This window comes from Hyaena hyaena, unplaced genomic scaffold (assembly GCF_003009895.1).
Source record: "Hyaena hyaena isolate Hyena2069 unplaced genomic scaffold, ASM300989v1 scaffold_116, whole genome shotgun sequence".
Taxonomy (NCBI): Eukaryota; Metazoa; Chordata; class Mammalia; order Carnivora; family Hyaenidae; genus Hyaena; species Hyaena hyaena.
The window spans coordinates 1,311,933-1,329,603 of record NW_024080748.1 but is presented as its reverse complement, the minus strand read 5'-3'; the positions used below and the strand labels follow the sequence as shown (position 1 = coordinate 1,329,603).

At 39.8% G+C, this 17,671-nt stretch overlaps 1 protein-coding gene across 6 annotated transcripts in view; it reads left to right on the top strand.

Moving 5' to 3' along the window:
• HPS5 (HPS5 biogenesis of lysosomal organelles complex 2 subunit 2) overlaps positions 1-17,671 on the top strand; it is a 39,516-nt gene extending 21,845 nt beyond the window's left edge. For 3 of the 6 annotated variants that reach the window (XM_039236726.1, XM_039236727.1, XM_039236728.1), the window contains exons 10-23: positions 475-653; positions 1,083-1,241; positions 1,835-2,030; positions 2,700-2,823; positions 4,048-4,197; positions 5,548-5,625; positions 6,138-6,715; positions 7,520-7,640; positions 8,764-8,919; positions 9,604-9,762; positions 10,812-10,925; positions 12,306-12,412; positions 15,099-15,369; positions 16,679-17,671. In XM_039236726.1, coding sequence (XP_039092657.1) covers positions 475-653; positions 1,083-1,241; positions 1,835-2,030; positions 2,700-2,823; positions 4,048-4,197; positions 5,548-5,625; positions 6,138-6,715; positions 7,520-7,640; positions 8,764-8,919; positions 9,604-9,762; positions 10,812-10,925; positions 12,306-12,412; positions 15,099-15,369; positions 16,679-16,739 — 2,453 coding nt within the window. In that variant the 3' untranslated portion in view covers positions 16,740-17,671. The remainder of the gene's footprint in view (positions 1-474; positions 654-1,082; positions 1,242-1,834; positions 2,031-2,699; positions 2,824-4,047; positions 4,198-5,547; positions 5,626-6,137; positions 6,716-7,519; positions 7,641-8,763; positions 8,920-9,603; positions 9,763-10,811; positions 10,926-12,305; positions 12,413-15,098; positions 15,370-16,678) is intronic. The other 3 variants (XM_039236731.1, XM_039236729.1, XM_039236730.1) reach the window with 3 other exon arrangements.

The window sequence follows — 17,671 nt, the reverse complement described above, 5'->3', positions numbered from 1 at the left end:
TATTTATTATTAGTTTTAAAAATTCCAGTATAATTAACATACAGTTTAATATTAGTCTCAGGTGTACAGTATAGTGATGCAGCAATTCCATACATCACCCCAGTGCTCATCACAAGTACACTCTTTAATCCCTGTCACCTATTTCACCCTTCCCTCGCCGTCCTCCCCTCTGGTACCCATTAGTGTGTTTTCTGTAGTTAAGAGTCTGCTTCTTTGTTTCTGTGTCTTTCCTTTGCTCATTTGTTTTGTTTAGAACAGTAGAATTTTAAAGAGATGCATTTCTCTGTCTCTTATTTTTTTAGAAGTGTCTAAAATATGGTTTCTTCATTGAAATGCAAGTATAATTGAGATGAAATACAATCAAGCCAAACTGATTGTAAAAAATGAATTTCTTAGAATAATTTCAGCCCTTGCCAAAATGGAAAAGGAATATTTGGTTAAACTTCTGTGTGTTCACCTCTGTGGTTTTTGTAGATATTCAGGATGTGGCCGTCTGCAAGAATGAGCTGTTCTGTTTGCACCTAAATGGGAGAGTCTCACATCTTTCTCTGTTATCTGTGGAGCGCTGTGTGGAGCGCCTGCTGAGGAGAGGCCTGTGGAACTTGGCTGCTTGCACCTGCTGTCTTTTCCAGAATTCTATCATTACCAGCAGAGTGAGTCAGAGAGCTTACATAGTCATCTGGGTTGTTAAAATCACCCTAGCCTGCAGGATCGTATTATAAAGTTGCTTATCTTTATAAGCAAATAAAGCAGCCATGAATCCTTACCGAAAGCTTAGCACATAAATCTAGGGGTGGGTGGGGGGGTAAGAAAAAGGGAATGCTTCTCATTTAAAAAAATTGAATTTTCTCATAAACTTACTTGAATTTCAGACCTTGGTTTAAGGGGGAATGATTGTGTGTATAATAGCTCTTAATTCTTAATTCCTAAGATAATTTTACTACCTTGTTAAACCTTTTTAAAGCACTTTTGAGGTTTTATGTTCTGTTAGACCTTTTTCAGTATGTTGGCCACTGAATTTAGATTTCATTATAAATAGTAAGCTATTCTGTTTGGTTTCTACTTACCCTTTCTTTCATTAGGGAAGAAAATCTTTGACTGTGGATAAATTGGAGCATTTGAAATCTCAGTTGGACCTCACAACCTATAGTGATCTGATTTCTCAACTGGAAGAATTGATCTTAAAATTTGAACCTTTGGATTCAGCTTGCAGCAGTAGAAGAAGTTCTATTTCGTCACATGTAGGTATTTTTACTTTTCAAAGGGTTTATCTGTACAGTAAGGCTTTTCTTCCTTAGGTTGTACTCCTGTGTCTCTTAAGATCCCAAAGCTGATCTTCTTTCCATGTGGTAGATTTGGAGAGAGGGGAGAGTTGTCAAGAGGGGGCTTTCTTTCAGCTGTTGGGCAGCCCTATGAAGCCTCCAGTTAGGTATGTCATGAAGCCATATTTTGTTTCGTCGTCGTTTATTTTACTGTTTAGTACCTCAGATAGCCTCCGCACAAGTTAAGTTGCTCCTAATGTGTGATTCCAGATGCTTCATGCTAATTTAAGTCATAGTGCAGCCCAGGTCAGGTTTGTCTTCTTGAATCCCCCTTCTCACAGCTAAGATTCATGGAGGCAAGCTAGAGAAAGATGCTAGTGTGATGTCATCGGTATGGGAGGGTGGTCCAGCTGCCAGAAGCCTAAACCTTGCTCACCGGTGTGTTCTATCAAGCCATAATTGTTGTTATTGACTTGACACTTACTCGTGTTGTTTTTTCTCTTTAAAAACCATTTTTTGTGTTATAAAGGAAAGTTTTACTTTAGTTTTTATGGGGTTGTTTTTATTTTTAGGAAAGTTTCAGCATCTTGGACTCCGGTATTTATCGTATCATCAGTAGTAGGAGAAGCAGTCAGTCAGATGAAGACTCTTGTTCCCTTCACAGCCAAACCCTCTCAGAAGATGAGAGACTCAAAGAATTCACCTCACGTCAAGAAGAGGACCAACCAGATCAGTGCTGGAGCTCACATGGAAATGAAGGTGATAATGGTGTGTTCTGTTGGTTCCTGATATGAAGCAGTTATATTCTGTGACTTCTCCCTGCCAGGATTAACTTGTGCGAGTTTTCTACATGACATTAATGATTTTTATTATGTTGATAGACTTTCCACTCAAACATGTTAATCTGTTTGCCGTAGAAGAATAGGTTTAGGTTTAGTTGTGGTTCCCCGCCTCCTGTTTAGGTTAACAATACAGTCTGTAATTTTAATCACGCATCAAAATCCTGAAGAAGTTAAGAATGGAAGTCATTAATCAAAGGACCAGAACAGTTTTATCTTGACTAACCAAATTATTTTCCATCAGGAATGAAAAATTACTACAGTTTTGGAGGCCATTTGCCTTCACTTTTCGATGTCGAGTATTCCTGTGACTGAACTGTTGAGAAGAGCTTAATAAAGACTCTAAACTTCCTTTTTGACTTATGGGGCTTCAGGGTTAGTAGGAAGATAAGGTACCTGCCTCAGTGTTTTATATGTGGACCATCCCGTGCATCCTGTAAACCTGTGTTCTGCTCATTTGTATCTGGCTCAGTTGTGATTTTGGTATTGAATCCTTCATTTCCTTGGTTTATTCATTTCAGAATTTTTTTTTTAATTAAAAAAAAAAACTCCGATGTGATTAAATTTTGTTTCTTTTTCCCCTGATTCCATTCATCAGACAGTGTTTCTCATGCTCCTGTGACGCCTGAGACAGATAAGAATGAAACTTTTCTCCCCTTCAGCATTCCATTACCATTTCGTTCTCCATCTCCTCTTGTGTCTCTTCAGGCTGTCAAGGAAAGGTAAACTCATTAGTCTCATCACATAATGCCATTTCTGGTTTCACTTCAGTTGTCACATTAGGTACTTCTGTACTGCTGAGGATGGAAAGACAACTTGAATGAGATAAAACAAAAGTCTCTGGGTTATTTCTCATATAACCCGTTATTTCCGTCTTGGGCAGTTTAGTTTCCCTCTTTGAGTAGTTGGGTATTTGGGTTGTTACAAATGTGTCTTCCATCCCAGACAGAGCAAAAGTTTGAAAAATCTGTTTTTTCCTCATCCCTGATAGGAACAGTTTCATATATCATTAGTTATTTTTTTTATCCTTTCTCAATTTGCATTCAGAATTGGAGACGCTTCGGAAGTTTTTCTAACTACTCCATGGGCCTAGAATTGGCATTCCAGTTTGAGAGCAAAGACTTTGTACAGCTACTTAACCACTTATCGGAGTCTTGCTAGATACTGTTTTTTAAGAAAAGTATTTAAATTCTAGTATGGTTAATGTATGGTGTTATGTTATACACACACACACACACTTATACATTATACAGTATAATGATTTAATTAGCAGATACAGTTTTGCTTGTAAAGGAGGATATATTTTGACTAGTTAGCTACTGAGTTTTGTGAAAAAACTCTTATTAACTTGCTGGCCAGTATGGGCAGGTGGTTACATGGCCTCCTTTTCCTAAGTTATAGAAACATTGCAGACGTAGCTGGAGTTAAAGATTTTTTTCTTTCTTTCTTTTTAATGTTTTATTTATTTCTGAGAGTGAGAGAGAGAGAGAGAGAGAGAGAGAGACAGCATGAGCAGGGGAGGGTCAGAGAGAGCGAGAGAGAGTGAGAGAGAGACAGAATCCGAAACAGGCTCCAGGCTCTAAGCTGGCTGTCAGCACAGAGTCTAATGCGGGGCTCGAACTCACTAACCATGAGATTATGACCTGAGCCGAAGTCGGATGCTCAACCGACTGAGCCACCCAGGCGCCCCTAAAGACTTTTTTAGCACTGAATCAAGGCAATTTAGTAATTGAAGTGAATTTTTATTGTATTGTGTATTTTATGTGGACCTTATATGAACTATGTAGTTGATTGGGGAAGTTGCTATAAATACAGTCCTTCTTTTTATGAAGTCCAAGTTGCTTTTCTAGGACTAACAGGAACATAGAGAACTCAGGCACTGAGGTTTTTGTTCTTGGGAGTAATGAGACTTTTTTCATATTAGTCTTTTGGTATTTGACTTCCAGTGTTTCTAGCTTTGTACGTAAAACTACTGAGAAGATTGGCACCCTTCATACAGGCCCTGACCTGAAAATAAGACCAGAACCCAGGGGCGATGAGCAGTTATGTGAAGAGGATGTGAGTCCAGTCACCTGGCCAAAGGAAGAAGACACTGAGTAAGCTCTTGCATATAAATCTGGGTAAATTGTAGAAGACTCAGCTGTCATTTTGAAGAAAGCCGTAGACTACACACAATTAGAGAAGGCATCCATATGACCCTGTTCATTGTAGATTGTGTAGCTTATAAAAAATGTGAACACCATAAAGTAAGTGTTGGAAACCTACCCATAGCAAGTCTGTTGAGAAAGAGTTTTAGTTTAGCACCCCTTTCATCTGTCCTCTGCGCAGCCTCCCTCCCCTCCAAATCTCTTCAAACTTCTGGGATGTCAGAGAAGGCTATTAGATTAAGAGTAGGATTACCAAAGATCTTGACCTTGTCCTTGCTGTGCTTCTGACTAGCATGTTGCTTTGGGTAAGTCACTAATGCTCTCTGACCTGTAAGATGAGAGTATTGGCATTGATGTCTTGTCATGTCAGCATGATATGCTGGTGGCATAGTCCTTATGGAGCGGAGTTGTTACAGAGCCCTTGGTCTGGCACAGTGTGAAATGTTTTGTCCATCTGGTCTCTGCCTTAACTCACAGTTCATAGGATCTGAGCATTAGAAACACACAAGCCTAGTACTCCCTCAGGAATTGAGAGATCCACAGGCCCAATTGTAGGTGGACAGTCAGATGATAAAGAATAATTTCGTGAATACTTATATTTATAGGGAGAAAAGTACAGGTATTGTTGGGGTATGTAAGGCAATCCTCACTCTGACCTTAGCCTACCTTTCCAGCCTCATTCTCAGCTGCATGCTTCTGAGTGCTTTCTATTCTGGTCCCGTCAGAGCACTGGGTGGGTACACTTTACTGCCTTTCTTCCTACTGGTTCTTTGACCTGTGCTATTTTCCCCCCATTTTTTTTATTTTTAAGTTTATTTATTTATTTATTTAGAGAGAGAGAGTGCGCACGTGCACGTGTGCAGGAGTAGAGGCGGGGCAAAGAGAGGGAAAGAGAGAATCCCAAGCAGAGCCTGTGCAGTACAGAGCCTGACTTGGGGCTTCAACTCATGAACCATTAGACCATGACCTTAGCTGAAATCCAGAGTAGGATACTTAACCCACTTAACCACCCAGGTGCCCATCCCCTTTCTTCCTAATACACATAGTATCTTCTTGGGAACGCTTCCCTTGATTGCCTTATCAGAAAAATTATTACTTTTTCCATGCTTTGAGAGCACAATGTGTTGTTTGCATGCCTTTCATTCTCACTTGAGCTTATTCGTCTTAAAGCTGTGGACCATTTTTTATACTCATCTGTTTGTGTCATATAACGTTCAGTACAGTACGTGTCACTTAGCACTTAGAAACATTTGTCTAAGGAAGCCCTAATCCCCTCTTAATCTTTTCACACTTCTCTAGGGGGAAAAAAGAAGTAATTAGTCAACCTCCAGAAGAGGACAAGTTCCAGGACCTCAAAGTAGCAACAGCAGAGGCAATGTGAGTATTTATGAAGGAAAGTTTTTTTTTTTTTTTATGTTTATTTTTGAGAGAAAGAGAAAGAACATGAGCAGGGAAGGGCAGAGAGAGAGGAAGACAGAATCCGAAGCAGGCTGCAGGCTCTGAGCTGTCAGCACAAAGCCTGGCATGGGGCATAAACCCACAAACTGTGAGATCATGACCTGAACTGAAGTCGGATGCTTAACTGACTGAGCCTCCCAGGCGCCCTGCACAAGAGAGTTTTATAGTGAATGGGAATGACTTCAAGGTCATGAGGAGTGGTCTCGAGACTGTATGGACAAGGGTCTCATTTGTAATTGAAATTCAACAATTAGTATTAGTAAGAGTTACTCTCTGTATTGTTATCTTGCTGAGATAATTGTTAAAAGAGTTGAAAAGTAACATTTATTCCAGATAAGTATGTTTAACCAGTAGGTTTGCTTAGCGTGAAATAATTTGTTTTTAAAAAAAACACATGGAACATAAATTTCATACTTGTCTGTATTGTGTAGGACCAAGCTTCAGGACCCACTGGTTTTGTTTGAACCCACGTCTCTGAGAACGGTTTTACAGGAGTGGCTTTCACAGTTAGAAAAAACATTTGCCATGAAGAACTTTTCAGACATTTCAGATACTGGTAACTCATCCGTGGCATCAAACCAGGATGTGCTATTGTTTGATGAGTCAAAAAAGGGAGTATTAGATGAAGATAATGAAAAAGAAAAAAGCGACTCTTTAGGCAACGAAGAAACTGTTGATCAAACAGTATGTGAATCTGCAAGTAGTCTGAAGGAGCCCTTGGATGACCTTTTCCAAGTGTGTTCTCCATGCAGCATAGCCAACGGTCTTCAGAAGGATCTGGCTGAATTAACAACCCTGTGCTTGGAATTGAATGTGTTGAATTCTGAGACCAAAAACGCAAGTGGACATGTGGACCACGCTCTGCAGCAGTACTCTCCTGAGGTTCTGGCTTGTCAGTTCATAAAGAAGTACTTTTTTGTCCTGGACTTGAAAAGAGCAAAGGAGAGTATCAAGCTTAGTTACGCTAACAGTCCTTGTGTTTGGGATACTTTTATTGAAGGATTGAAAGGTAATAATCAGATTGCCTTATCAAATAGAAATCATTGTAGGGGACAGTAACAATCTTAGCATTTTTGCATTGAAAAAAAAAGATTTCAGTACAGAATTACTTCTATTCTGGTCAACCTCCATTCTGTTCCCCACTCAATTTAATTTTTTGATAGTTCTTGAAACATTAGTTTAGTTTACAACTGCATTGTAAGAAGTTCATTTTATTTCTCTTACAGTCATACTCAGAAAACATATAGCAAAGTTGGAGAAGTGGGATTCAAATGAAATGTTATACAAATGCAGTCATATAAAAACAAGAAAATAATTTATGTAACTTACTAATGGAGAGATAATATATGCCATTTTTTGAGTACTTACCGTCTGTCACATTATGCTAAACACAGTAAGGAGGCTTCATTTCATTTCTTAGCATTATTTTCAGAGTGGAGGGTGTTATTCCATTTAATGGGTGAAGAGACGGAGGCACAGAGTTTAATAATTGAGTAGGCTAAACTGCTGTGATAAATATATTACAATAACTCTGATATAGTAGAAGTTTATTTCTTGTTCATATAATATCCAGGACAGGTTCCAAAGTCAGTGGGGAGACTCGCTTCCATATGGTAATCCAGGGTTCCAATTTAATTTGAAGGTCCTTAAAAGTAGATATTGCATCCTTTCCTTTTTTATCTGTCCTCTAGTGCTTAACTATTGTGCCGTGCATCCAGTAGATCCATGACTAATGATTGTTGACTGAATGTGTTCATGAACTGAGTATTTACAGCTATGAGATGAAAGGGAAAAGATGTGCTTTCTCTTTCAGAAATGGCAAGTTCCAGTCCTGCATATATGGAGATGGAAGAAGGAGACCTACCAACAAGCTTAAAGTTAGTGAATGACTCAGTCCCCTTTGACAGTCCTTTGTTGATTGCTTGTGCCGCCCGGTAAGTTGTCTTCTGTGCCTTTTATATGAACTAAAGCATGGTGTTTTGGTTTTGGTTTTCTTTTCATCTTAATCTCTCAAGTTTTACTCAGCTGTATGGTGGGCAGCTTCTTGTCATTTTTTTTTTCTTAAAAAAACTTTTTTTCAAGGTTTGTTGAAAGACAGAGTGCAAGCTGGGGAAGGGCAGAGAGAGGGGGAGACACATTTATTATTTTTTTTAATGTTTTATTTCTTTTTTTTTTTTTTTTTAAATAGTTTATTTATTTCTAGGAGAGAGAGACAGCGTGAGCAGGGGAGGGTCAGAGAGAGAGGGAGTCACAGACTGAAACAGGCTCCAGGCTCCGAGCTGGCAGTCAGCACAGAGCCCGATGCGGGGCTCGAACCCACAAACCGCGAGATCATGACCTAAGCGAAAGTCGGAAAGTCGGACGCTTAACCGACTAAGCCACCCAGGTGCCCCTTTTTTTTTTTTTTTTAAATATTTTTTATTTATTTCTAGGAGAGAGAGAGACAGCGTGAGCAGGGGAGGGTCAGAGAGAGGGGGGCAGTCACAGACTGAAACAGGCTCCAGGCTCTGAGCTGGCAGTCAGCACAGAGCCCGACGCGGGGCTCGAACCCACGAACCGCGAGATCATGACCCAAGCGAAAGTCGGACGCTTAACCGACTACGCCACCCAGGCGCCCCTGTTTTATTTATTTCTGACAGACAGTCAGTGTGAGCAGGGGAGGAGCAGAGAAAGAGGAAGACACAGAATCTGAAGCAGGCTCCAGGCTCTGAGCTAGCTGTCAGCACAAAGCCCGATGCTGGGCTCGAACCCACGAACCGTGAGATCGTGACCTGAGCCAAAGTCAGATGCTTTTAACCGACTGAGCCACCCAGGCGCCCCAGGGAGACACAATTTAAAGCAGGCTCCAGGCTCCTTGCTGTCAGCACAGAGCTCAACTCAGGGCTGGAACTCACGAACTGTGAGATCGTGACCTGATCCAAAGTTGGAAGCTTAAACGACTGAGCCAGCTGGGCATCCTGATTGTCATTTGTATTTCTAATAAATGCTTAGATAATGTAACCAAGTTACATCATCTCACTGACGTTGGAAACTAACTGGTTTTGTTTTTAAATGCAGATTGTATGAAAAGTTTGGAGAATCTGCTCTTCGGTCCTTAATCAGGTTTTACCCATCTATTTTGCCTTCGGATGTCATGCAACTTTGTCATCATCATCCTGCTCAGTTTTTAGCCTATTTGGACAGTCTGGTGAAATCAAGGCCCGAAGATCAACGGTGAGAAGCGAGAATATTTGCCGACTCTTCTGTCATTTGATAGGGCATTGTTTCCCTTGGTATAAGCCATTGTAATGTTCTTACTGCCATCTGCCACCCAACTGAGGCACCTGTTATGGAGAGGGTGATTTTGGCAGTCATGTACCATTTGTTCACAGTCCACAACACACACCATAAATGTGCACATAGCACACCTCTCTTCACTCTGTCTCAGGGATTCTCAGTGATGATCATTGTAAAATTAAACCCCTGCTTCACATCCTCCGCTAAGGCAGATAAACTTCCTTGTTGTCTCTGCCACCTCTTTGTTGATAATATCTCAGCTTTTTGTGGGGTCTCATCTTTTTGTGGCTCTTAGTCCCAGATCTTCATCTCTTTTTTTATACTGAGGTTTCATTTCCTATTTCCACACGGCTCTTGGTTTCAACACCTCCCCCCACCCTACCCTTTCTTCTTCTCATTAATTTACATTTGCCCTATTGGCTTTTTATTTCTCTTTTGTTTTAGGCCTTTTGGCATTTTCCTTATTATCTCGAGCTCAGCTCTTCATTTAATAGGCTATTAGACTTTCACCAGCATTTCTAGACATTTTATAGCAGAGGGTTTTCAAGTTATTTCATCTACTACTTTGATCCCCTGATAACATTTTCTTTACATGTCCACATTTTATGTTTCCTTTCTCAGCATGAAGATTGGTGATTTTTCTCCCCAACTTTCTTTTAGGCCATCCTTCCTTGAGTCCCTTCTACAGCCAGAATCTTTAAGATTGGATTGGCTGCTTTTGGCACTGTCCCATGATGCTCCCCCAAGCACAAGCACTATGGATGATGAAGGAAACCCCAGGTATAAAAGTTCTCCTTCCAGCTCTGATGTTCTCCTGGAATGGAACTGCTTTATTCACATGTAGCATTCTGGGCTTACTTCAAGAATAGCTATAGAAGAGACTGACCCTAGTCATATAGTAATGAAACTGAGTGTACTTCTTAGTGGTTCTGAACATTTTTTTTTTTTTTTAATTCATTTCTAGGAGAGAGAGAGAGAGACAGCGTGAGCAGGGGAGGGTCAGAGAGAGAGGGAGTCACAGACTGAAACAGGCTCCAGGCTCTGAGCTGGCAGTCAGCACAGAGCCCGACGCGGGGCCCGAATCCACGAACCGCGTGATCATGACCCAAGCGAAAGTCGGACGCTTAACCGACTAAGCCACCCAGGCGCCCCTGAACATTTTTTGAGTTACAGATCTCTGATGATTCCTCTCAGAAAAATGCACATCCCTGCACAATTTTGCACATGATTTCAAATAATTAAGCTCTTTCATGAGTCCACATTAAGAGTCCTTGATGATTAAACCTGTATTAGAGGAAGGAAATTATATGTTTTCTTCCTGGAAATTTCTAGGCATAACTTGATTTGGGACTAAAAAAAAAAAAAAATTCATAAGAAATACATACTAATACGTGTAATGTATTAGAAGTGTCTCTTGTGTTTACCTCTGGGAGGAGCTTTTTAAAATCCCCCTGTGTGGCCATCTTATTTGCGTAGTCAAAGGTCTAGAAGGACATATGGTGCCCTGTCTATGAGTGATGAATTATAGTCTCCTTTCTTTTGCTTTTGATTACCTAAAATGTCTAATTTTAAAAAATGAACAGGTATTTGTTACAGAAAAAATAGCTCTTTTTAATTTTTCAAAAGCCGAGTAAAAATGTTTGAAAAACATAGTAATAATAGATATAATGATGTAATGGATATTATAAAAACATATTAATGACAATGAGAAAAATTTGTCAATTATATAACAAATATAATTAAACTCTATACTTATGTATTAGATGGTGAATAAGCATTTTGTAAACTGTGTTTCTTCTCTAATTCACTGAGAGTTGTTCATTTCACAGGCCCCATTCACACTTGTTTTCCTGGGGTTACAGTCAGCTGGTGCTTCATCTCATTAAATTACCTGCAGATTTTACAACCAAAGAGAAAATGACTGACATCTGTAGGTCTCATGGGTAAGTGAGAATTGTTTTAGAAGCTGAAGATTAGAATCTTCATTAATAACTTTGTAGTGAAGGACCTGAATTGATATGTTTTATCATTTGGGAATTCTCTTTACTACAGAGAAATAACTTTCATTTTAAGTGATAGTGAAATAAATACCTTTTTCCTTTAAAATTTTGTACATATTTTTCTGTTGTGTAGAAGACTTTGACCCTTGCTAATTCCTCTCTTCCCTTGGTCCTTGGTAGCTAGCTCCAGTTCTCAGGCATGTAGACAGTATTTAATTAAGCACCAGACTATGTGATAAGACTTAAAATTGATACAGGTTTCCTGTGAAGAGAGAGAATAGAATGTGCTCAATTGAATTGTTGGTGAAGGACTTAGGGAGGTAAGTCCCTAAGTTACCTCCTTTACTTTGGAGGTAAAGCCCTGAGAGCAGGATTTGTATGGTAAAGGAGCCCAAAGGGAGGGTGGGTCAGGTGAGAGAAACACAATAGCAAGGGCATGAGAAACTGACCATTGCTTTTTATCCATACCACATATAAGTTATTTATTGCCTGGCACTGTTATCCTATGGCTCCACCTGGATTATAATCTTTTGGAGATAGGGACTTATGTCTTTCTTTTTCTTCATAATTCCTAATTCATACAGGGCTAGGTACTTGATACATATTTGTTTATAGATAATAAGGGATGAAACTAGCCAGGTGTGGTGGGTGTTGAGATCATGTAGGACCTTAAAAGCTCATCAGAAGAATTTAGTTTTCAGTAGAGATTGTTTAGGTTTTTTGGCACAACAATGACATGATAAAAATCTTGCTTTCTGAAAATCCTTTCTGGTGTCATACACAGAAGGATTGGAGATAGGCGGGCCAGCTAGGAAACTGTTGCAGTAATTCAGGTATGACTGAATTGGTGATTAGTATAGCAGCAGAAGGAGCACATCCAAGGGTCATTCTGAAGGAAAATACAGTGGGACTTAAAAGCAATGGGTATAGCAAATAAAAGAGGGGGACAAGTCAAGGAGAACTTACAGAGTTTGCATATTTGGGGAAGAAATCTGAAAGTTTATAAAGTAGACATAAGCCTACACATCTCATAACTGGTGCTTGGCCTCAAATATCGGTATTTATCTCTAGCGTTTATTCTTGTTTCTTATACATTCTAGATTGAGGCTGTCTAATAGAATGGTCTGTGATAATGGAAATATCCTATTACAGTGTCCATTAGCCACTTGTGGCCATTGAAAACTTGAAATATGGATTAGTCAACTGAAGAACTGACTTTTTATTTTTATTTAATTTAAATTTAAGGCTAGTGTCTACTGGACAGCACAACTCCAGATAAATTCACTGTTTTTATTCCTTTCTTCAACTTTGGTTTCTTTAAAGTTTCTGGCCTGGATATCTTACTCTTTGTTTGGAGCTGGAGAGAAGAAGAGAGGCCTTCAACAACATTGTGTGTCTGAATGATATGAGCCTGATGGAAGGGGATAATGGTATGTAAATCTCAATTGGTTACTCTTGGTTGTAGTATTTTAGAAGCCACTGCAGACTTTTTAATAAGGAAACTTGGTTGAACATTTCAGTGATCCTGTATATAATTCTGGCTAGCTGTCAGATTTATAGAGGTTTGTTTTGTCTGTTTGTTTGTTTATTTATTTATGAATGAGAGAGAAGCGTGAGCAGGGGAGAGCAGAGAAAGAGAGAGAATCCCAAGTAGGCTCTGCACTATCTCGGCTTGATCTCATGAACCATGAGACTGTGACCTGAGCCAAAATCAAGAGTTGGATGCCTAACCAACTGAGCCATCCAGGTACCCATTGTTTTGTTTTTTATCAATACCACTTAGTATATTACAAAATCATAATTAGGAGTAAACTATAGGCAATTTTTCTATCAATGAGTGCCTACTATGTATACACTGGGTACTTTTCCATTTGCTGTTGAAATGAGATAACAAACCATTGGGATATTTCCCATTACTTCTGTTTTGCAGAAGTTATGACTGAGGCCTAGGGGAGGACAGTCTGTTTCCCCAAAGCCATACAACTGATGGAGCAGGTGTTCAGACCCAGGTTTGACTGTCTCTAAAGTTTGTGCTCAGATTCTTTTTTCTGTGCCATGTTGCCTTTTACACAGCCACCAGTTCAGTATCATTAAAATGAGGGGCGCCTGGGTGGCTCAGTCGGTTAATCGTCCAACTTCGGCTCAGTGCTCTGAGCTGACAGCTAGCTCAGAGCCTGGAACCTGCTTCGGATTCTGTGTCTCCCTCTCTCTCTCTGCCCCTCCCCTGCTCACACTGTCTATATCTCTCTCAAAAATAAATAAAACGTTAAAAAAAAAAAAAAAAAGAACTTAAAATGGAGTGGCAGCCAGCTTTCCTTAAGCTTTCACAGATATTTAGATACTTAAAAATTATTTTTTAATTTTCATCAATCCAACACAGATAAAATGACAGAAGGCCATTGCTTTGACACACTGATATCTGAGGTCTGAGAGTCCATCTTGGTCTTTTTTCTCGTGTTGCCTTATTCCTTTCAGTGAAAAGATGCCAGCTGCGTGACATAGGGTCCTTCATTCAGTAGTGTGATGTACAGCCTTTTCAGCCCTATGGGAGTGGGAGAGGGAAAGCTAGAGCAAAGAAGCCACTTGATGAGCAAGTGTTAGCTTCAGATGTCCCAGCCATTGCAAAGATCATTACCATCTTTGTTTCAGAAATGAAGAAGAGGGACAGGTGGTTGTGCAGGACTAGAACTATAAACACACCTACCTTTCTGAAAAATAACCAGAACAGTTAAGATATACGCAGTTTATGTTTTTAAAGTCATGATGCAATGTTTGTTATAGATAAAAACTAAAATTAAGAAAGCATAAACAGGGGCGCCTGGGTGGCTTAGTCGATTAAGCATCTGACTTTCGCTTAGGTCATGATCTCGCGGTTCGTGGGTTCGAGCCCCGCTTTGGGCTCTGTGCTGGCTGCCAGCTCAGAGCCTGGAGCCTATTTCAGAGTCTGTATCTCCCTCTCTCTCTGACCCTCCCCTGCTCACGCTGTCTCTCTCTCTCTCTCTCTCTCCTGGAAATAAGTAAAAATTAAAAAAAAAAAAAAAAAGAAAGCATAAACAAAATAAATCCCACTTAAAATCCTTTCTGCCCAGATAAAAAGACTCTGCATATTTTGTTAATAAAATGATAGCAGCTGTTCTTACCCTTGGTGTGTTAAATTGGGGTCTCTTGTTGATACTTGTCTTTCCCTGTAACTCATACTAATTGCTCTTCAAGGCGTGCCAGATGTGTATCTCATATCTGTCTACTTATTTTTGCTCCACCATAGCTCCCTGGTCCTAGCTACTTGCCTAGATGGCTGCAGTCACCTCAGAGTAGTCATCTGGTTTCCATTCTCTCCCACCTTTAATCCATTTTCCCTACAGCAGCCAGAAGGGTTCTTTAAAACAAAAATTGGATGATGTGGCTCCCCTCCTTGAAACGTGTTATGTGGAACTCAGAATAAAATCCAGGCCTTTGTGCACAGTAGGCTTTTCTTTGAGTTCTTAAATTCCAGTAATGTCCTGTGTCAAGTTGCCTTCTGTGTTTCCTTTGTCAGAAATGCAGGCTCCTTCACTGTCCATTCCCAGCGCCCTGCAACCTCAGTCTTGTCCATATGTGAGCCACGGGCATGTGCCTCTCTAAACTTGACCGGTCTTTCAGCTCTCTGCTCACCTGTCCCATCCTCACAGAGCCCTTCTTAGATCCTCCCCCAAACCTCCCATTTTCTCTGATGGTTCCCTGATCTTTTCATTTATTGCACTTAGCCCAGTTTATAAGTATAGATTTAGCTCTGTGTTTATACCTCCTTTTTAGACTGAGCTCCACAAGAGTGTAAGGGTCAGCATATCTGGGTGGTCCCGCACTGCACAGCAGGTGCACATCTAGCCTAGACCGTACTCAAGGAGTCCTAAGTGAGCAAAATGAAGAATTTTGAAGTTAATATCATGACCTCTCCTTATCATGAATTATTTATTCAACAAATGTTCAGGAAAACAACTTTGTGTTAGGATGATGAGATTATGTTCTTACGTTTTGGTGTTAAACATTTTTCCAAATGGTTTTGACTGTCTCCTATAGGCAGGCAGAGCGTTAAGAGCCATTAGAGCCAAAATTGTGTGTTTCTGTGTGTTTGTATAGGTTGGATCCCAGAAACTGTGGAGGAATGGAAGCTTCTCCTACATCTCGTACAGAATAAGAGCATGAAGCCAGCCCCCCAGAAGTCACCAAATGGGAACTTCAGTGATGGGCCTTCTCCCATCAGTGTGGAAAATGTGGCTCTCCTGTTAGCTAAGTCCATGGGCCCAGATCGCGCCTGGTCACTGCTACAGGAATGTGGTTTGACCCTTGAGCTGTCACAGAGGTTTACTAGAACCTGCGATATCCTAAGAATTGCCGAGAAAAGGCAGAGGTAATACCCTCTGCCCTTGTCATGCCCTCTGCACAGGTGCTTGGGGAAAGTGGAAGTTCAGAGTTTTTCAGAAGGGGTGGGGCTGTAGAGATCATTCAGTTCCACCCCTCACAGATGAGGAGACTGAGACTCCTCTGCTAATTAAGGTGATTAAAGGAAGAGGCTAAAGTAATACTGTGTTTCATACTCGTGACCGAGACATTCTGGATTCATGGGACTACTCAAATCTGCTGTGTGCTCAGTTCTTTAAGACAGGTGTTAGTACGAAATATCAAATTGTCTCAGGGATTTTTTTGTTTTGTTTTAATTTTGGTAAAATACAGATAAAGTAAAATTTACCATCTTAACCATTTTTAAGTGTTTAGTTCAGTAGTGTTAAGTATGTCCATATCATCTTGCAAAACTTAACCCATTAAACAACAACTCCTCTGACCCCCTCCATGCAGCTTCTGGTAACTACCAGTCTATTTTCTGTCTCTATAATTTTGACTACAGTAGTCCCTTTGAGACCCTGCTTTCAATTTTGGGTGTATACCCAGAAGTGAAAGTGCTAGGTCATATGAAATTCTATTTTTAATTTTTTAAGGTAGTGCCATACTGTTCTCCATAGGGTTACACCATTTTCCCACCAGTAGTGTGTAAGGATCTGTTTTCTCCATATTCTCACCCACAGTAGTGATGTTAGTTTTTTTGATAGTAGCCATCCTCATGGGCATGAGGTAAGAAGTATTTTGGTTTTTATTTGCATTTCCTTTAACAATTAGTGATGTTGAACGTCTTTTCATATGCTCATTGGCTGTTTTATATCATCTTTGGAGACACTTAAAAATATTTTTTTCTTAATGTTTATTTTTGAGAAAGAGTGTATGTGTGAGCAGGGGAGGGGCAGAGAGAGAGGGAGACACAGAATCCAAAGCAGGCTCCAGGCTCTAAGCTGTCAGCACAGAGCCTGACACAGGGCTTGAACTAATGAACCATGAGATTATGACCTGAGCCGAAGTGGGAAGCTTAACCAACTGAGCCACCCAGGCGCCCCGGGAACATTTCTATTCAAGTCTTTTTGTCTGTTTTTGAATGTTTTTTGTTATTGTATGAGTTTTTTATATATTCTGGATATTAACCCTTTATCAGATGCATGATTTGCAGGTATTTTCTCCTATCAGGATGCCTTTTCACTGTGTTGATTGTGTCTTTTGATGAAACAGTCAACTTTTTGAATCCTTTAATTCTTTGTGGGTTAAAATTTTTTTTTTTTTAAAGAGAACTACTGAAAACTAAATGTGCTTGTTTTTTTTCTTTGGGATTTCAGAGCCTTGATACAAAGCATGCTTGAAAAATGTGATCGGTTTCTCTGGTCTCAGCAGGCCTAGTGGAAGAAGACTCATCACAACGTCATAACATTTTGAGAAAAACTGAATCATGCTCCTGAGCCTCCTGAGCACATTTGTTGTGGAAGGAAAGGTACCCCCTCAAAACCCTGCCACCTTCCTGGGAATACTTTTGTCAGTGTCCATACCTTCTGTGTTTGTGGCTCTGTGACCTCAGTGTTTCTCAACCAGGGATGGATTTTGAAAAGAATCAGTCCTTGTTTACTGAATCGAAGTGCCCTGGGGTCAGAATGTGAAAGTTCACAGCTGAACTACAGTATTGTTTTCCCCTTGCTAGTGAATCGGGGGAATTATTTTTCTATTGTGACTCTTGATATAAGAGCAGAAGTTTCTCATCCTGCTTGTAGGAAGACAGATAGTCATTGGCAGGAGTTGGATTTTTTTTTATATCTTATCTGGGATAGTTGAGAAATTATTGAAATAAAACCTGCCATAATAGAATTAACACATGAAATAAGTGAAACACTGAAGATACAAATTAGATATTTACATGAAATGGCCCATATTTAAATAGAGCTAATTTAAAATATATTTTTCTCTAGTATTTGACATTTTCTAATCTGAACCTATATACAAATGACTAATTTAATACTAGAAATGTTTTATCTCTAATCTATCCTAAACAGTGGTCCAAAGGAATCATGCACCTTTAAAAATTGTTTTTTGAAAGCCATAATAAAGGAAAGCTAAGTACTAACAAAGACTGCAGCAAGCACTTGTATCATTGAAGCCATGCACTAGAATGCCTCCGTCAAGCTCCTGTATGTTTACATAGCATGTTACGTGAATGATACATGTAAAATCTGGTTAAGTTTTTATTTGAATAGAATACAGACATGAGGTTTATTGTGAGCAGTTTGAAGGAAGGTATTGGAGTAAGTTCAATGTGGAGTAAAAAAAAGTGTTGGATATGT